This window comes from Aspergillus versicolor (assembly GCF_001890125.1).
Source record: "Aspergillus versicolor CBS 583.65 unplaced genomic scaffold ASPVEscaffold_2, whole genome shotgun sequence".
NCBI lineage: Eukaryota > Fungi > Ascomycota > Eurotiomycetes > Eurotiales > Aspergillaceae > Aspergillus > Aspergillus versicolor.
This window is the reverse complement of record NW_024467525.1, coordinates 3,657,201-3,677,131: the sequence shown is the minus strand read 5'-3', so window position 1 is coordinate 3,677,131 and position 19,931 is coordinate 3,657,201. Positions and strand designations below refer to the sequence as shown.

The window sequence follows — 19,931 nt, the reverse complement described above, 5'->3', positions numbered from 1 at the left end:
ATTTCTTCCTGTTATAAAATTCTATTCGTTGAGTCCTAAGCTGAAAATGCACTGAACCCCCGCTAAACCGCTGGACGCCTAGGCGAGCTGATTGATGGCTCACTTTTAAGAACAGCAAATTGAGACAATTTGTCTCAGACCGGGATCCGTATGCTTCCCGATGGAGACTAGAATTTTTGTGAGAACAAAGACGACCTCGCCAGGAGATCCAAAGAGACGCATGGACATGTTGCAGTAATACATATGATGATTGAAGGAAAGAAGCATGGGTATCTATTGCGGCTCATCATTAAATCGTGTAAATTCGGCGCGAAGATCGGTGTTGCTGATGAAAACGTGGCGGGTTGATTAAATATATTGAAACGGCGACTATTCCACGACTAAACTTCAGCCATGGATGGCGCAGAGTTCTTTTCTCGGATTTGTCTTTGCGGAAAGAAACGCGGCAGGTGGAGAGACTCCAGGCGAGTTCTCGCACTTGGGGCATTGATGTCGTCGCAATACGGCTCGCCCCCTTGAGGTCCATTGGTCCGCCATGCTTCCTTCTCACGTCGAAGATCGCTCTGTACCCAAGGAATGGTAATTAGAGCCCATATACCTGCCCACACGAAGGGAGCGGCCCATCCTATCTGCAGTGAATGTTAGCAGTCACGTTGGAACACATCGGGGCGACGAGTAAAGACATACTGCGAATGCCGCATCTTGAGGCGTCGTGAATACCATTGCGGTTATGGCGGCACCCCAGACTATGGAGCCACCCGCCCAAAAGAAATTCATCTGCACGAGCATCCGACGGAAATATGGGCTCGACAAGTACCGCGTTCGCAGGGCGTACCGATACATTTGGCCTCCTCCTCCGTCGACAGCAACCACATCTTCAATGAGGACATATAAAGCTGTTGGCATGACTGCTCCTTTTGGCGTTGAGGATATCCGGAAGGGAGCTCGGAATCCGCAAGCGCGGAGGATATCTAATGAAAGGTAGACGCCTCCGAAGTAAAACATCACTGTTGGGAGGACCATAGCAACGAGGCGCACTGAGCCACGGATGTTAGTAAATGTTCGGATCATGTCTTGTGAGCTGGTCCTTACCAAATGGCTCCTCTTGTACCGTACCCCTACAAGAGTTGTCAGCGTAATTCATGACCGCTAGAAAAATTGGCAGATCCGACTTACACAATGAGTTCAACTGCTAGAATCAGCCATACTATGGTGAAGTTGATCTGAAAGAAATCCAGCTAACTAGACGTCAGCATCCATCTAGGTTTATTTTGATCCTGGGTGGGAGTCCGCCTACCCATGATTTCCTTGCGTTCAGCGGCCGGGTTCTGGAATCGGAGCGGAAGAGGTTGTAGAGTCGGTAGAAGTACTCGAAGACGGAGATACCACCCAGCGTGATGGTCACGATGGTAAAGACTATAGACAGAAAAATTAATGTTAGCGGCAATTCTTAACAAAGAAATCAAACCCAATGCAGCAACAGGCATTCATACCCAGATTATGCGACAGATTCGTGCCATACCAAAGCCCAAAATACAACGCAAGCGGTTGAGCAACGCAATCTAGGATGAACAGCGACCAGAAAAACGCGATGGACTTCTTTCGATCTCGCAGGGAATATGGGAGAGGTGGAGGCTCGGCCGCGCCCGCAGTGGCGATAGTCGTCTCTGTAGTCGGTGCCTCTGTGGTAGGCGCATCTTCGGGGGGCGCCTCGGCGGTCGCTGGGTTTGCTTCAGGGTCCATGGAGAAGCGACAGAGTCGATTGTGGTGGTTTGGTTGTTATCCGCAGAGTTTACGCGCTCATGGTAGGAGATAGGAGTGAAAAATTGATGGGAAACACGACGATGGCAAAAATGTAGGCACTAGGCTCGTTTTATTGAATCATTTAGTCTAGAGACGAGATCAAAGAGGAAACGCCCGTCGGCAACCGGAACTGACGGGATCGTCGAGTGGCCGCTGACCGTTCTTGTTTTTCAGCCAGCACCAGCGCTCGCAGCCTCAGGTTTACGTATGTCAGGCTGTTGGTGATGTCACGGGCGCTGCCCAGACTCCGCCACACACATTGCTCCATTCTTGTTGACTCTCTGCCAGTCGCGCTCGGTGATCTTCAATTCTTCACGGCCGAAATCCTGGCACGATGTTGCATCCTGAAACAACTCCCTCTTCCTATTTATGCGAGCACCGACCCGCCGAGCAAGCGATGAAGCCGGAGTGATATCAGCCCTTGTGGACAACTCTTGCTCGCTGAGACCTCTTCCTCGGATTCGGACGAGTCCTTCAGCCGATGACAACCATGGACAAACGATGAATATACCTCGGATATCCCAATAGTCGGTGGTTGCCCTTTGAGCCTGTGTTACCAGGACCGAATTTCGTCGAACTCTGAGTAAGCGGAGATAGGCTTTATTTCCGCTGCTTGCATAACTGGAAGATCAAAACAGACAACAAATGTTCTAGATGATTATGCCAAGCTGCACGATCTACATCGCATCAACCGAACATGCAAACTAAAAAAAAAAAAAAAAAAAAAAAAAAAAAAAAAACAAAAAAGTCACTTTTAAGTCTACTAACAGACGACAGCAGGATCTCAAGTTCGCGCCAATTCGCTCCCTTTTGCCGAGTTTCGCCCTCCGTCCTTCTCGTTGCTACTAGGCCGGCTTCTCAGACTCATCACAGCGTTGTTGTTCCGCTCCGGTATCGCGGCAGCGGTCGACATGATCTTGTGCAGAGTTGAAATAATCTCGACTTGCTGACCTTCCAGCCAGGAGAGTCGACGGGTTGATACCTACTTCGATTAACAAATTTCGCACATTTTGGTTGAGGAGTTCGGCACTCTACCTTGCCTTGGTCCAGTCGTATAAAACACCAGAGGTAGCTGTCTGTCGCTATGCCGTATATGGGGGAATTGGCTTTTCCAGACTTCTGCCTAGTATGATAGATCATAGCTTGAACACGGAGAGTAAGCAAGACATTCTTTCCAAAACTCTCCACGCGTCCACGAACATACCTATGTATGATAGCGCCTGATACTCGCCATTCAACCCCTGCCTTTCGGTCTTGACCATGACCATACTGGTATCAGCCCAGTTGGATCGACCACATGTTAATGTGTAATCTACATTGCCGTTGATTAGATGAGGTCTGCCCCTATACATCCACAGGAAGTCGACTTGGTTCTCGTATTTCCAGTATAGGGAACTCTCGTTGTTATACAGACGGAGCTGTTCGCGTTTGTGTGCCGCAAGTGTGGTAAGAAGTATGGCGTCGAGCCGTGAGCCGATGGCAGCGATGTTCTCGTCAGCATCTCCTAGTGCTTGCGAGTAATCGTTTAACATGGGTTCTACACTGTTAGCTGTATCTGGAGCCTAGTCAATTTTGATGTGGCTTACTTAGGTGTTCAGGAACCGGACGCTGCTCTCCAGGCTGGATTTGCCAGGTTGTCCCCGAATTTGACTCGTACTGAAGGTGGAAAGTGCTCATTATATCCTGTGGTCGGATATCTGAGGCTGGAATCCGTAGCGTACTTCCCTGCTGCCCCTGCTGGCTTTCTACTCGGGCGGCTTTAAAGGCCATCCTTATATCTGCCACTGCCTTGGTGGCACCAGTAGGCGAAAGAATGTGAACTACCTTGTTCTCAAGCCTATTGAACCAGTCCATATTGTATGGTTTAGGCTCTGTGACTGAGAACGTTTGTTCTCGCCGGCAGTACAAGGATGACGACTTTATACTCACTATCAAGGGACACACTAGACATTACTTCACACACTACTTCAATCCGCCTTAACTATACTATTTTTCTTTGTATATTCCATAGTTATCTTTGCGATCTCATTCACTTGTCAATAATTCTGGCTTTTTATGAAGGGCGCAAACTCGGCGATTTGGCAAAGAATATTCACCCCATCATTTTTTCCTTTGATACTACTGCGTCATGACAAAAGTCTAGGCGATATATTCTTATATTCCAGAAAATTCGGTGACCGTAGCAGTGACAACACGCGTTGATGGGGCATAAATAGTAGCTTGTCCCAGACATCTCTCCACTATCTCGACCAGTTTATGCCTAAGGCATAAACTATTGTTACGCTGTCACGTGTAATGCCACCCCGCCTTGGACACTCGAGTTTCAGCTTTTTCTCTCACGACGCCGGTTCGAATCGCGCTTCCTCTCATCCCAAACAGCGACTTTTTTTTTGCACTTCAAGTCTCTCCGTCTCCAAAACATGCTCATTTGTATTGAGACAACTAATTTACTTTAGCAAATGAAAGCATGGTCATGTCATGGCCCCTAGTCTCCGAGACCTGATTGATTTCCTCCTCGCAGAGATTGCGCTCTGCGGCAGTCAAGGTGAGTCCACTGCAGAGCTGAAGCTTTTCTTTTCTGACGATGATCCACCCCTGCATCCGCCCGGGCCCCGCCCAATCAGACTTGTTTGGATGCACCATGGACATCGTTGGAAGTATGTATTAGCGGCTATTGACATTTCCCAGGCGCATCTCCTGCGGACATCTTATCGTTCATTGATATTTTCTATGCGAAATCCGCCAAAAATGATTCGGATCGCACTCCCATCATTGACCGGCGATTCCAGGAAAAAGTATGGCAGTGGCTAGCCAGGAACCCTGAAGTTTCCGTGGGCAAAAGCCGTGAGGGAAATGGGTTGACCCTCGAAGAGGCCGAAAGGCGCCAACTTGGGATGAAGGATGCAGAGGAGAAACCTATTAATATGTTCGTTTCTGAGGAACGAACATGGCTCGCCATCACTGGGCATGGGCCCGACGACACCAAAGTTCTTCCTATGGAGTTTTCGCTTCTCTCTATCATCGCCTCCCACAAGTCTAGCGGTATTGCTCAACCAGAGTTGATAAAACTCAGCGGTCAAGACAAACGATCAGTGCCCAAGCGTACCGACGTTCTGCAACGAAAGGGGTACATCGAAAAGAGAGCCATTCAGATGAAAGCGACCCGTACAAGTCTTTGCACGCTGCGCAAATTTCTGTCCCCAGAAAATGTCGCCGCTGATGTCCCTGATTCTGGAGCGGATGCCGCCGCCAAGATGATCGATTTCAATGCTTTCACTAACAAGCTCTTCGAAATCCTGCGCGAACATAAAGTTATCGCCCGAAATGACCTGAAGGAACTGCTGGGCTTCAATGACCATTGGCGGTGGAGGGTTCTTTCCCGCGCTCTACGAAAGTTTGAGCGTATTGGTGTAGTCAGACGTGTTAGAGCTCTGTCACAGTATGCCCACACTATGAAGAAATACCACCCATGCGTAATGCTCGTCCGCGAGCCGACAGAGAAGGATATAGATGCGTTTCACGATTTCAGCCTGCATATGTATTCCGACATGGAGCAGAGTGGAGATGCAGGTTTCGATGACGACGCAGAGGCCGAAGATACAACTGAGGGCCCATCTACTGCAGGCAATGTCGGATCGATGGAAAGGGAAGAAGATGTGGAAGTCTCTGGACGAGCCATACCTCTTTGGTCCCCTGATCGAATCATCCATAATCAACTGTTCGAGGTGATCGATCGAGCTGGAACTATGGGGTGCACCAATTTTGTAGGTACTTCGCATGTTTTCCTGATATAATCACTGACATGCGCAGGATATCATAAGAGCATGTTTCGGGGTTCTCTGGCGACGACCCTTGGAAAACACCTTAACTCGTTTAGTGGAATGCTGGCAGCTGTCCCAACCTCCGTATTTGCGGCATCTCGCTCTTGTACGTGATACAGCTTTACACCGCACGATCACCCACTACGTCCATTACTCTGCGACGAACTTCAGCAAACTGGTTGAAGCTGGAGACGCATCCTGGGAAGCTGTTGAATTCGTTCCAAGGAATAATAAATTAGACACAATTCCTGTTCCGCCTGTGGACGCAAAACCACAGCTCGATGACTACGGTTTACCTTTGGATGCCCCTACGAGCGACTTGGTGAAAAATGGCGACTGCTCTCTTGCGGACGGCATATGGGTCGTCAAACCAAGGGATTACAAGTGCTCTAGCAGTGATCCCCAGGCAATAAAGTTAGAGGGTGGCTCATATAGTAAGTTAAACTTCCCCACCGTCAATGTCAATACTAACCCTAATGTCCCTCCGTTAGCGATCCAGTACGGTGTCAAAGGACAGAACATCCCATCGCCATCCGGGCGGCGAGCCACACCCCCGGCCTCTCCAGTACGGTTGAAATTCGAAGACGAGGCAATGTCCAACATAAGTGCAGATGTCCTTAGGGCACCGGCACCTAAGCGCCCGAAAAAATCAAAATACGACTCCTTGGATTTCGCAGGAATGTCCGAAAAAGAGAAGCTTGAAGCTATGGGCATGGATGCGTCATGGACTGAATATAGTGTCCTCCTTATCGAGCGCCCAGGTCCTGGAGTGTATGTTACCTCGCGCGGACGACGGCGACCAGCTGGTAAAGAGCGAGGACGTCCCCCGGCTAGTCGGATCGCGGTATTTAAGACGCCGAAACTACTAGATTTACCGTGGTTTCGGAAAGAGAATATTGGATCAGAGAACGGCGGCAGTCCTGTACCTGAGTCGTCTCAACCGCGGAATGTCGACGAAAGCCTATTAACGCCTACGCCTAACTCAGTGGAGCCCCCTGGACCGCCGGCACTGGGTGTCGAACGAGGCACAAAACGAACATTTCAGCTAAGAGAATCCGGACCAGAGCCTGATAAGGCTTCAAAGTTACGCCGTACCGGTGACGTTGCTATCGGTTTAGGGACTCCTCAGGAAGAACCGGGTGCAGACGAGGTAATGCTTGAAGGACAAACCGCGGAGACCGGGATGCAGGAGCCTCAAACGCCCTCTCACACCAGAAGCAAGAGGAAAAGAACACCGTCTCCTCAAATAGCGCGTGAAGAAAGTGCTCGTGCCCGGGAAAATGATGGTATAGCCACAAAACCGTCTTCTGAACAGAAAGGTACCCCAGTAACGGAGGAGACTGGTCCAAAAAGGCTCCGCCGAAAATCACCTGGCGGGCGAACGAACGGGGGAGCAGAACCTTCGGCCATACCAATGGCGGCCACAAATCCACCGGAGGCTCCTAGGGCTGACCATGGCGACCAACGTCCACCAGAGTCGGCAGCACCGGATGAGAACATGCCCGATGCTTCCCAACGCACGGCTGGAACGGGGGTAAATAATAAACCTGCCGTTAAAGGTCCACTGGAAGAATCCAGGGTACCTCCACAGAGAACCGTAAATAGTGGTTCGAGCGCATCTAATGCTGGTGCCACAAGTATACCGCCATCAACACCAGGTGTTTACCGGACTGAAACACCCGGATCCCATATATCCCAGACTCCCGAAACCCCAGGCTCACATGTGATACGGTCGAAGCTTCTGGACAAAGGAGGGTCTGTTGCCTTTCTACGAAGGAAGATCGTCATGGACCTCGTCGAGAAGGCCGGAGGTGCCTTTCCCATGGGCACCGAGCTTTGGTACCCCTTTGTTACTGTGTGGATGAAGACCAAGTATAAGGAAAAGCCGGATATGAGGACGCTCAGGACTGCAGTCAAACATCTGGTAGATACGGGGAAGCTCCGCCAACAGACCTTCTGCGGTAAAGACAGCAAGGGTGTCATGGTCACGAAGACACTCATTTGCAAGTCGGAAATAGGGCCAGATGATCCCATTGTTAAGGATATGCAGCAAAAGCTTTTGGCATCGACAACTCGACACTTTTTCCCGCCTAATATTGAAGTCGATCCGAGCCTCTCAAAGCACAGGGGAACACCTAAGACCGTCAAGCAGTATACTGTTCCTGTCGAACCTACAGTTACCGTGAAATTGCATCAGAAACCAGCGGCAGTCGCCGCGTTGGAGAAGAGAAGAGGAGAAAATATCCAGAAGAGGCTCCTTCGACGGCTCGAAATCGAACAGATGCGGGAGAGCATGCAAGAAGTACGACCGTCAGGCGCCGTCAGGTTGTTCTCAATTCCACGACCTGACGGACTTACACCTTCAATACATTCTGTTCCCGGAAGTCAAGCTAGCTTTGGGGTTTTCGATATGGGCGGTGCATCGATGCATCGCCCTCCAACTGGTCGGATTGGCCCTCGTCGATTGAAACCCTTCAGTTTTCCTATCTCTTTGATGGGACCATATGCGATGTTGATGAGCCCAAGCCAAACGTTCAACCCTGTGAATGGTACTTTCTCTACCAACGCAGGCCTCGCCACTATCACTAGGGATAGACCTAGAGCCCGTCCACCGCCGGCGATGTGGATGTTGATGTGTCCAGGCCAATCTTTTAACCCAAGAAACGGAACTTTCTCTACGAACGCAGGGCTCGCCGCTCCTAGGCCTACTCACCCCCGTACGCCACACAGGCTGGATTCCCATTTGCCGCATTCACTCGATGATCTATTTGTCCGAGCTGGTAGACGGAAGGTGGGGATGGCCGGGGAACCAGACCCGCGGTCGAGGAAATTCATCCAAGATACCAATGCGATTCTGCGGTGGGAGCTGCAAAACGAAAGGCTTCTTCAGCAGCAGAGAAGCGAAGATCTGCATTATATTAACCAGACGATCCACGATTCTGATACTTTTGAAAGTGCCCCAATCGAGGGTGGTATTCAGTTCATTCCCGGGGTCACACCTGACTCGAGTGCTCGCAGGCGAAGACGGCCGCGACGTGAGCGCCGCTCTGGTGATTTTATCTATGAAGAACATCCGCCGTTCCCGCCGCGGCCTGCAAGTCCGAAATTGATGAATGAGCTGCCCATGGATCATTATAATTATCCTATTGGCCCTTCTGCCCCCCAGCAACGCCGTGTAGAGAAATTGAATGACATGATCACTACCGGGGCTGAATCTTCTGCTTTACAGAGTCGCCCACTAGCCCGTCGTACTCGCGTTACCGGGTCGGTCTCTCTTTCAATGTATCAAAACCTCATGATGGCGATTGTGGTTGTGCGTGCGTTAGCCGGAGGTGCCGACGGTAGGATGGTTGATTGGATTTTGGTAGGATGCTGCTTCCCAGAGGAAGATCCGAAGGTCGTCCAGGATAGGGGAAAAGCATTGCTGGCTAAAAATCGCCTTCAAATAGCGAAGATGCAGGGCGACTTTCAAGAGCGATTCATTGAAGCATACGCGAGGGATGAAGTTCCCCCAATTAACTACGACAATCTGGAAGAGTATGACTGGAATGCTGTTATTGAGTGGGCTAACGCCAACTTGGACGCTCCCAAGTCACATACCACCCCTGATTTGCCTGCCACGCGGGACCAGTTCAATGATATATTTGAGCTCCGTGAAGAACCGCTGATGTCTATGGACGAGTATTATCAGACCCACAGCGTCACGCTTAACCGCAAGAAATTGATACTATCCAACGTCGCGTTCGCAGAGCCCCTACCGTCAAAAGCAAGCAAGCAGCGTCTCAATCGACACATAGAACTTTCCCAATTCGAAACCGTCAAAACGTTTGTACGGGCAAACATCCTCACCCCGGCAGAAGTATACCGCGCTGCCGATGCAAAGGCTGCTCTTGAGTATGTCGATCACAATATTCTCAGCAACGCACTTCAAGCCCTGGTAACAGAGCGCGTCATTTCACAAAGCAACAAAGGTCGCATCCTCCCCGGACGCAACTACGACATCACGGAGCACTTCATTTACACCCTGAGCAAACGGCGTGCGATTGAATCCACCGAGCTTCGGCGCGCATCCAAATTCAAAACCGACACCCTCGACTCCGCATTCACCAGCCAGGGTGTCTACAGTGTCCCCTTCAATGCCGAAGACGGCGAAATCCTAGCCATGATCAACCTCTTCGCCTCAGGCCGACTCACAATGGCTCCACGGGACCCCCCAAGAGACAAATTCGGTCTCACGGAAGGAGGATATCTCACGCGGATGATGAACAAAGACAAGCTCCGCTTCCCTGTTGATCTTTACCCCGTAGACGGGAAATACATTACAGGAAACCCTGTCTCTGAGAAGACATCAGCAATCCCACCCCCTTGTCCGCCGCGCTTCCCGCTCAACGAGACATTGTCCCTCCCTGAGAAATTCCCGCTATGGTTCGATATACACGGTGGGTTTATCTCTGTTCTCTGGGACCTTGCGGTTTCGGCTACTTTGAGTAATGTTGTTGTAAGACCGGGGATTACAGCTGAGAGGATTGCGGGGATGATCAGGCCGACTATGGGTGCCTGGGAGGTGCGCATGGTGCTGGATTGGCTAGTTGAAGTTGGGGTTATGAAGAAGAGTGGGGGTGATGATGGTGATGCAGAGCCTTCTTGGTTTGTTATGGATTGGTGGTGGATGGTTTTGTCTTGAGTCTTTTTGGTGTAGTATATCTTGTACAGTATTGTTAGACAATGAAGCGATGTTGACTGAATGTTGAGCTGGACCACCGAGGATTCATACATCTAAACTTGCATATCTACCCAACCTAGTAATATTTGTCTGAAAACAAATAGATAAAGTTCTATATACATGACTATACCTAGCTCTAGCTACCCTGTATCATATAGAAGAAACAAAAACATAAGTACTAGTAATATCCCTGACCCCGTATGTGCCGATATTGGGTATATATGCATCCATAGGCTGTCTGTCCTAGACACAGCCCAGCCCAGTCCAGCCATATAGCAATGATATCCAAACAAACAAAGCAAGCCCATCATTTTATGTAAAGCCACACGCCAAACCAAGCCACGAATGCGACCAACACCGAAAGGTCTGAAACAGATATGGTTGGTTACCTGCTTGAGAAAGCAAGTAAACAGAAGGGATTATACACCGAAGGAGGTTATATCGAACAAAGAAAGCAAAGCCAGCAGAACAACAACAACCAGACTATCGACGCTAATAAAAAGCAAAGCAAGCAAGCAGGATAAGGACCAAATCGTGATGCAACAATAGTGTAGAAAGCCTGACGCCTATGAGTATACCCTACCCCTGTGTTTTGGAGTATTTGACTGAGGATGTTGAATGAAGCGGTGTGGTGTGAGAGAATTGTAAGGGCGGATGAAAAGTGGTGGAGTCGTGACGGTTTGTTGAGTAATTAATCACTTTCGACCGGGTATCAGCTTGCGGCCAAAGTTGCGAATCGTCGACTTGGAGCTATAAATTTGAAATCATGGTTAGTCACTGTGACCCAAAGGCTTAATAGTAATGCTCACCTATCTTCCGAGTCGCCTATTTTCCGTGCGGTATCAGAGCGCGTAATGGTGGTGTGAGATGTCATAGGTCGGTTGGGAGGGTAGACGATACGTCGGGATTGCTATAACCGGTTAACATTTGACACACACAGAAAACCCGGATTTAAAGTGTTAACTTACTTCCCAGCGAGCGTCAACATCGACTTCACTCGCAGAGCGAGAATCGAGGAACAGCCCACTCTGGTCTTGGCCACTATACATACTAGATCCTAGAGAATTCGACCGCCCGAGAGGAGATGAGCGATGAGATTGCGATTCTGAGTTATACCCACTGCTGGAATCCGCACTAAGCATGCTAGGGCTTTGGCCGTTCTCAGTAGCTGGAGTTTGGTTGTCTTGGTTATTAAGGACCTGAGACGAAGACGCAAGCTCGCGATAGCGTTTCAGTTGCTGTTTAGAGGGACGGTGGTGGGAGAACTTGTTGCCTAGAATTGCAGGCGTGTGGGAGATGAGAGCCTTGATGACATCTTTCTTGAGTCGCAATGCCAGGTCGAGGTTGGACCATGTCTTGTTCCGGTACTCGAGGATGGGAAGTCTGAAGACGAAGTCGTGCAGATCCTCGATATTATGCTCTGCTCTACCCTTGTAGCTAACGCAAAGGACCACGTCCTGGACCCTGACGTGGGCGAGCGTCATGTAGTTTGATGCACGAGCCATCATCTGGGCAAAGTCATCAACACCCTTCTTGCCTCCCTTCCCGCTCTTGTGGCCCATTATACCCAAGCCGAATTTCTTGCCCTTTTCGTCGTTCGCGTTGACACTGGTGGTTGACATTGAAGTTGCCTGCCGTGACAAAACCTTGAGGCTGTCTGTCGACTTTTTCTTCAAAAGTGTATTAGAAGGCCGAGTCTGGGGCCGATTATCCTTATCCTTGTGAATAGGGGTCATTGAGAGGCCCTTGAGCTGCGTAGGGCGGCGTTCAATGCGTGGGTTTTCGGATAGCGACAACGTAGGTTGGAGCCTCAGCTCGAGTGGACTAGGGCCCTTCGCCGTATCATCCCCAGATGCATCACTGTGTTCGGGGAAGTCGGCGGTAGAAATTGCGGGTGACCCCTCTTCGGAATCCGAATCTTCCAAGGGTTTAACGTTCTTGATCATGAAAGGCGAGAAACCACCGTTCTCAAAGGCATTCGAGCCGACATTAGGGAACATGTACTCGAATACCCTCTGTCCAAGCTCATGTTCCAACTGGATCTTCAGCGGGAACAATGAGACTTCAAATTCATCCACAACAGGAATTCCAGCAACAGCCTCGAGCATATGCCACTTCACCTTGACCATGTAGTCATCCGGGCCCTCAAGACGTCGAGCCTGGTCAAGATAAGGTACGATAATCTGTGGATATACGGCATCTGGCAAGAGGTTCAAACCGTACACCCGTTCAACGGCAACTTGGTTATGATTCGAGCCATCGCTATTATCAGTGCGGTCGTATTCTGCATTGCGCAGTTGGAATTCGACCAGAGGCTCCGACTCATCCTTCATTAAGTGCCAAACGATCTCAGTGGCAGAGATATTCCAGCGTAGAAGACCCGTGGCATTTGACGTTGTGGGCTCGACTTTCCGTTGCGAAGTAGTGATTGCCTTCATCAAGAAGAACAGCTCATCCTCACAACGAGCAATATCCCTCTCCAGGATCAATCGATCCTCCCAACCGCGCTTGTCTAGGTACTTGGCATGAATTTGGAAATGGTCCTTGATCTCTTCTAGCTGTCGAATTCGAGACTGTAGTTTGTAGACCATCTCTGGAGCACCTCTTAGATCACTGAAGTCAGAGGTAAGCATGATCCTTTCAAGACGTTCGCTCCGGACCTTCTCAAGGGGTTCGCTGTAGAGAAGGAGATCGAGGACGATGATATAAAGCGCGTAATACTCGGCAGAGTCACAAATGGCGCGGAACTGGGGGAAATCAACGCTGATACTGTCCATTCGAGTTTCTTGGCCATCAGGATGTCCTCCTTCCTGGTCTAGCTGCCCCTTGGCTACTTCATCATTGTACTTCAGACGGAGGTTGTTGTATTTGTCGTATCGCAAGCTGGCAGAAGTCTTCTGGATGATCCTTGAGAAGCCGAAAGGATTAAGCTCGAAATCAAACATAGCCTCAAGAGTAAGCCAAGGCGGCCATGCAGACCCCGGGGCATTTCCGTATTTGTTCCCGGCGTAAAACTGCAAATACGTCATGAGATTCTTCTGCGCTGCAACAAAGAATTGAGCGCCATCCATGCTGAGGGTAAAACGGCGTTGTACGAGACCGCTAATATCGTCGAAGGTGCGCTCTTTGTCCATGATAGACACAACCTCAAGTTGCATACCCTTTGCAGCAACAAGGATCACCGATTTGTGATTCTTCTCGCTCTGCAGCTGGATTTGAGGCGCAATGAGTCGTAGGTAGTAACTATTTTGCGCAGTGAACTCGGGAGATATGCTTTGACTGGACTCAGCCCTGACGGTTGCTGGATCTTTTCGGCCAGAGCCGGAGCGTTCTAGTTCCTCTGCATTGACGAAGCGCTTGGCATCATGGAGCAGCTGCTCGATGCGGTCCTCCACATCTGAATCATCGTCGTTCATGTCGTTCACAGTGGTAGAAGGCCTCCTTGATGAGCTTTTAAACATCTTGGAATAACTTCCTTGGTTCTTGCTCTGTTCTTCAACAATATCCAAGATAAACTTGACAGCCCTCCGAGACATGTAATACACAAACCCACGTCTTTGGCTGACTTGGTGGATATAACGGAGTATGATGTTCCTTAGCGAGTTGTTCCACTTCAGTTGCACGCTGTGGATCATAAACCGGTTGTTGAAATCGCTGTTCACATCATCATTGGCGGATGAGTAAAATGCATCAAAGTCCGTTTCCCTGCTCTCGCTCGCCGAGTCTGAATCGGCAGCTTCATTCTGGTTGACATCAGGGCCCCTGGTGCTCCGGAGAAGCTGTTTCTCCAGTCGTTGAAGCCCCGCGGTCAGAAAAGCGCGCCTTCGAGCGAGCGATGCCGCCTGCCGGAGATATTCGCCGTGCTGGACCTTAAGCCGCTCATTGTTGTCAATATCCTTTGCCATCTGCAACTCCAGCTCGCCAATGGTGCGGCTAAATTCTTGTAGTTTGGATTCCACCGTAGAAAGTCGGTCTTTGATAAGCTCTATCTGTACCCGACGGGGCTCATTTCTTTCGGACATAACGCACGCGTGGGTATCCTCATGCCCAAAGCTGGAGTAGCCAGGTTGACCAGGAGCAATTTCTCGGTGGTCTGTCTGTCTGAAGTATGTGAAGCGAGGAGTAAAGGCCAGTGGCAGGATCTTAGTTCGAGGATTAGACTCCTGCGGGAGGATCCAATCAAGCTCGACAAAATCATCCATGTCAACCCAGTCGAGATTATGATCCGGAATGGTGAAGCGAGATAGGTCAGCTGGTACCACTGGTTGTTGGAAGGAAGACAGAATGTCATCTCGTTTCCTTTCGATATCATCGAGATTCGTTCCTTCAATACTTGCGGAAACGGCTCTAAAGTCTGCAGCCTGCAAGTCCAACTCTGCCTTGTAAATCCGGATAGCACTGGCCTGAGGTTGTCTCAGCCGTCCTTTGGATGGGACCTTGATTTGTTCGCGTCGTTGATGCACATCCAACTTCAAGCTGTCTAGTCGAACTTTTAATCCCGTGGCGGTGACGACATCTTCCGCATAATCTTCGGAATCCTTATGCTTGTAGATGTGGGCGACAAATAGAGGAGCTAGAAGCAACTTATACTTGATAGTAGCCAAATGCCGATTGAACTTCTTGTTCGTTTTCGTAATCCCGGGCCACAGCTTTCCTTGACGAACAGGCAATGACATAACGCCAGAGAAAAGCGACCACCAGCTGTAGAAATGCGTAAAGAAACGCGGGGTCAAATGAACTGTGTTGTAGCTCGAGGTTGGCTTCTCAAAATCGGAAGCCCAGTTCTTGCTGTCCGGCGCAATTATGGCGACAGAAAGATGGATGTGATTGCTTCGGAATCCGCGATAAGCATCGTAATCCTTGCGTTGTTCTGCATCGACGTAGATAGGGTTCTGCAGGACTACATCGTAGTGAGGCCTAAACTCCATCGACCGCTCACGATCGTTGACATTGCGCTCGAAAACCAAGCCAGCACCCCATTTCACATCACCCGATAATTTCATGATGACCTTCTTGAAGTAAGCCGCATTCTTAACATCGCTCGATGTTGAGGCTGATTCGAGATCATCAGCTGTTGCCTCGGCCATGTAACGGGCTTCGTGGCTGTAGTCGGGAATTGCCAGGACGTATTCTCCACTAGTAACACTCATGAATTCCATCGGATCATCACTGGTATGGATGTTCCACTGGACGTCTTTGCGCCAACACATGACGAATCCGCAGCCAAATCCGGTTACCACGTACGGATCGCGAGAGCCCTTCATGCGGAAATGAACATCACCATCTTCCTTCCACTTGACTCGAATCCGAGAATGGAAACTGAGCCTAATCTTGTCCCAGAATCCGACTCGGTCAGAGGGATCAATTTCCACCTTGGTAAATCCTTCAATGATCTTCATCATGTCCTGAATAACAGGCTGGTATGACATGCCCCAGGATATACTCGTGGGGAGATTTGTGTTGATCTCGATAACAGGATCTGAATAGGTCTTCACGGGACTAACAGACCTCCACACATCAAGGACGAAAGGCGGGCTTGTCGTGCCATCGGGCAGCTCGGACGAAGGAACAAGTTCCACCTTCACTTGCCTCGACGACTTATAATCACGGTATTCTTCAGCAATAACAAAGTTGGTTCGGAGCGACCAACTTGGAAGTCGAGGTGATTGCCCGGGTCGCAGCGCCGGTATGTGCAGGAAATCCAAGGGGTAGTCTCTCAGATTGACACGAGCCTCGCCCATGTCTAGCTGGATACTCATAGGAATCAGTAGTGCATACTTCGTAGACATGGGCATGCCTTTGCCAATGTCATGAAGGAACTGGGGATATTTTTCATAAGGAAACGTCGGTTTATCGATTACTAGGTTCACGTCGCTAATCAAGGCAGCCATGAGAGCGGGTCTATTCGGTATTGCGAGCACCGTCTCGGTTTCAACCACATCTTCAGGGGGCTCATCGGCTCCCGAGAATAGGTTTCGGACCTCCCTGATGGACGAACCCTGGAATTGCATCACGGCGTCGATCTTAGACTTCCAGCTTCGCGCGTTGTACTGCTGGAGGCGGTACCGAGCGTTCTCCACGGACAACTTGGCGTCGCAAGAGAAGCTGGAGACACCCTCGGTATCGTACCTGAATTTCTTGCCACGTCCACGCTTCTCATCGGATGCATCGTCCCTTGATTTCGCATCATCCCTTGGTTTGGCATCAGCACTCTTGCTTCTGCGCGTATCCGAACTGACTCGCTCACTGCGAAGCGTTCGGTGACTAGACCGAGTACGTAGCCTGGAAGAGGTCCGCCGTTGATCGGATTCCCTAAGTTTCTGCACCTTCAAGTCAAATGCATCCTCTCTAGCTCGTCGTTGGCGCTGTTCAATAAGACCGGCTCGATATATACACCCAAGCTTCCACTCAAAAGCATCATCCTCCAATTCAAATAAGAGTGCTTTACTCCGAAACGAGATCTTTGGCACTTTCTTTGGCTCTTCTGGCCCTCTTTTTGACGTAAATTCTGAAGAGTGGGTCTTCTGGCGCTGATGTAGTTGTTTAAGCGCCTTGGAGGTATTAATCACATTGTCGAAAATGCGATGCATGATCATATGGTGGGGAACACCTAATCGTACGAAGTCGGTCCAGATATCGATCGAGTTATCTTCCACCAGGTTCTTGCCCTGCTTCAATTTCATTTTCCGCATATCGAGACGGACGTTGTTCATACTGACAATCCTTGCCCAAACACCTTTGAGTTTAGGTGCTTCGGCATGTAGTCGGACCAGGTGGGCTCGAAGAAATGGGGCTGAATGGCGGTGATAGCCGGCGGTGACACCATATACCTGAAGCAGCATTGGTGGGTCTGCGGGCATGAAGGTCTTGAGTTGAATTGCGGTAGCTTTTACATCTACCGTAATAAGCTCGCTCCTCTGCATGGCAGGGCGGGGAGAAGAAGGAGGCTGGAAATCATTACCATACTTCTGGGAAGACGCGTCTGCTTGCTTCAAGAACGCCCCTTGAAGTACGGACAGTGCAACACTGAGACAATAGTATCGATAAAGCGAGTATTGGAGATAAACGCCCTTGATTACGGAGTGGATATTGAATAGCGGCCCCAGACGGTCACTTGACGTGCTGAGTGCCACCTCAAATCTTGGAAGCGAAAGAAATGGCTCGGACTCAAGATAGTCTTCGGATTCAATGACAAACCCCTCGAAGCCTCGGGCATGGAAAGCTAGCCGCCTGCCATCTGCAGCTCCTGCTCTGGTTTGTTTGGGAGGAGACGTAGGAGTAAATCTGAATGGAGACTCGTCGCCAATTGTGGAGTGGCTGGGAGTTCGCCGCCGTACCATGCTCACAGCACTTGGCTCTGTTTTCTGGGCTCGATAATCAGCTGTCCATGACTGAAGTTGCAATGAGACGCCCCGCGTCGCATTCGATACACTTTCATCAACCCCAGCAATTTCCAGACTGAATCCAGTTGCCTCAAATTGAAACCGGGTCAACCAAAGTGGAAGGCGTCTCAGTACACTAGGCCTCCGCTCTTCAACCGCGATGGGGTATCTCTGCTTAGGTCGCATTTGAGCGTGGAATTGCTCGACGACTTGTTGTATCCCACGGTTGACCTCCCAGTTGACCATGTGGGCTGAGAATGTATTCAGAGTGCCAGAGACCATAACGCATACCTCTGGTGATGCGCTAAGATGGAATTTTAATTCCATATTATCTGTCGTTAGGAGATTGTGTTTGATTCCAGATGGCGTTTGGTAGTAAAATTTATGGGACGCAACCCGATAGATAGATGATAGGGAGTAGTGGGCGCCGCCCTCGGAAGAGTGAGAAGATTCAAGGTCAACGGAGATGGAAGAGATTGAGGAGATAAGGAGATTATAGTCATCTTCACCGGTAGAAGGGGAGTCCTGAATCGGAAGAACAAAGCGGACAACCGGCTCGTGGACAGAGAGTTTGATATTCGCCTTGGGAAGTAGACGCGAAATCAACTGGCCTTTCGCCCTTTTCTTTCCTCGAGATCTTGATGCCTTGTGTTGAGCCAAGCCCAAAAGTCGCGAAACATGGCGGGGCTCGAGGTCAAGGGCAGGAGAGGTGACAACTAAATTGGCGAAAAGGATGTTTGTATTTCGCTCTTCCGCATTGAAGCCATCATATGAGCTGATTGTTTTAGATGGTAGTGTAGTCTTGATAGTTGTAGTGGCCATGGGGATATACAGAATGTTGTCCGTTTCTCCTGAGCTGTCGTCTAAACTCACGGAGAGGGAGATAGCCGCAAGAAGTGCTTGGTGAGCAATGTCATTCCGCTGGAAGTACATACGATGCGCCGGACTCGTCTGGTCCATTCGGTGGAGGTCAATACCGATTTCGTGGGATACAACATTGAGGTAAACAGTATTGTGGTCGGAGGACGGCGACTGGACTGCCCGAGATAGCCTGAAAAAGCTCAGTGCTACCTGGATCTCCTGGATTCCACGCAGAAGAGAGCCGGCAAACTCCTTGGAGGCAGTGACTGTCGTAACAATTGACTCATCTGTGCTGCCCGGCTTCTCCAGCTCTTCCACATAATCGGCGAAGGAGACCTCCTCGTCGGGTTCCGCAATATCGATTGGAATAGTCGGCCTTCGGGACCGCTTTATGCGCTGCGCTAGAAGCATCAAGTCATCATACGGGATATGCATCCTCCCGATTTTGAAAGCAACCGACGCATCCCTCAAGCCATCAAGACCCTTCTGCAACATCCCGTGTATGTTCACCCCAACATGGTCCAGAAGTTCAACAGGCTCATTGCCCTCGACAACAAGTTGGACGTTGTTCACATTCAGAATCCATTCAGCAGGCCTTTGTTCACCAGACTCGCCTTTCTTCCGACGAAAGACCTTCCCTCGCTCCACCATCTTACGTCTCGTATCCACCGCCAATGACAACGTGCCGACCTGAACCTGCCCGGCCTCGAGAAAGTTGACTGTGGTATTAACGGCAACAATATCCACCAACCGCAACCAATGGACCTTCCGGTGTATGCGCTTCACCTGCTCCTTAATGCGATTGAGCGCAATCCATGTCTTGTTTTTGCGAGCGTCCGATCCGTCACCTTCCGCATTCTCTTGTTGAAGTGGTTCGTCATCGGACGGGTTCTGGGGATCATCGGTCTCCGATTTGCCCGCCAAATTGTTCCTCTTCGCTGCGGCCGACGGGTCGAGCGTCACCTTCAGGTCTGTGAGTCGCAGGCTCAGCCATGTCGGTTGGGCGAACGAGGGCGGATGCAAGGAGAGTCCGAGTCCGCGGAGTTCAATCTGCACCCCCTCCTTCGGAACGTATGCAATGCGGCGCAGCGAGAAGTAGCCTATCCGCTGGATCGAGATTCCGGTCGCGATGCGGACGATAGCGAAGATGAGAAAGGAGGAGAGGTATAGGAGGAGGAAACCGACGAGGACGGTTGTCGGGTTGAATAGTGTCATCGTGGTTCACTATCAGCGGAACCGGTCTGCTGTGGGGAGTAAGAAGGCTTCGGGGGAGGAACCATGGAGAGCGACCGAGGCGACGATTATTACAAGACCCTAGACAAGACTCCGAATAGTCTGTAT

At 50.2% G+C, this 19,931-nt stretch overlaps 4 protein-coding genes across 4 annotated transcripts; 1 reads left to right on the top strand and 3 right to left on the bottom strand.

Annotated features, from left to right (window-relative positions):
• Positions 1-380: 380 nt before the first annotated feature.
• On the bottom strand, positions 381-1,743 carry ASPVEDRAFT_125535 (uncharacterized protein; the record flags this gene model as incomplete). The annotated part of the gene is made up of 6 exons (XM_040806278.1): positions 381-629; positions 688-1,037; positions 1,093-1,118; positions 1,177-1,238; positions 1,298-1,416; positions 1,494-1,743. The coding sequence occupies 6 exons, from the start codon at positions 1,741-1,743 to the stop codon at positions 381-383; spliced, it is 1,056 nt and encodes a 351-aa protein (XP_040664966.1).
• A 783-nt stretch (positions 1,744-2,526) lies between these two features.
• Positions 2,527-3,473, bottom strand: ASPVEDRAFT_38668 (uncharacterized protein). The gene has a single exon (XM_040811750.1). It carries the CDS (start codon positions 3,333-3,335, stop codon positions 2,940-2,942), a length of 396 nt encoding a protein of 131 aa, XP_040664965.1. The 5' UTR covers positions 3,336-3,473; the 3' UTR covers positions 2,527-2,939.
• Positions 3,474-4,153: 680 nt separating this feature from the next.
• ASPVEDRAFT_187230 (putative TFIIIC transcription initiation factor complex subunits Tfc3) lies at positions 4,154-10,410 on the top strand. Its single transcript, XM_040808999.1, has 4 exons — positions 4,154-4,348; positions 4,492-5,567; positions 5,614-6,058; positions 6,116-10,410. The coding sequence occupies exons 1-4, from the start codon at positions 4,282-4,284 to the stop codon at positions 10,306-10,308; spliced, it is 5,781 nt and encodes a 1,926-aa protein (XP_040664964.1). The 5' UTR covers positions 4,154-4,281; the 3' UTR covers positions 10,309-10,410.
• A 632-nt stretch (positions 10,411-11,042) lies between these two features.
• Positions 11,043-19,805, bottom strand: ASPVEDRAFT_125134 (FMP27 family protein; the record flags this gene model as incomplete). Its single annotated transcript, XM_040806243.1, has 3 exons — positions 11,043-11,097; positions 11,157-11,257; positions 11,316-19,805. The coding sequence occupies 3 exons, from the start codon at positions 19,803-19,805 to the stop codon at positions 11,043-11,045; spliced, it is 8,646 nt and encodes a 2,881-aa protein (XP_040664963.1).
• Between the last annotated feature and the right edge of the window lie 126 nt (positions 19,806-19,931).

Bases quoted from the DNA above. Each gene is read 5' to 3' on its own strand.
- ASPVEDRAFT_38668 (XM_040811750.1), bottom strand. From the start codon at position 3,335: ATGTTAAACGATTACTCGCAAGCACTAGGAGATGCTGACGAGAACATC.
- ASPVEDRAFT_187230 (XM_040808999.1), top strand. From the start codon at position 4,282: ATGGCCCCTAGTCTCCGAGACCTGATTGATTTCCTCCTCGCAGAGATT. The intron at 4,349-4,491 runs GTGAGTCCACTG...GACATTTCCCAG, and splicing joins TGCGCTCTGCGGCAGTCAAG to GCGCATCTCCTGCGGACATC. The intron at 5,568-5,613 runs GTAGGTACTTCG...TGACATGCGCAG, and splicing joins CTATGGGGTGCACCAATTTT to GATATCATAAGAGCATGTTT.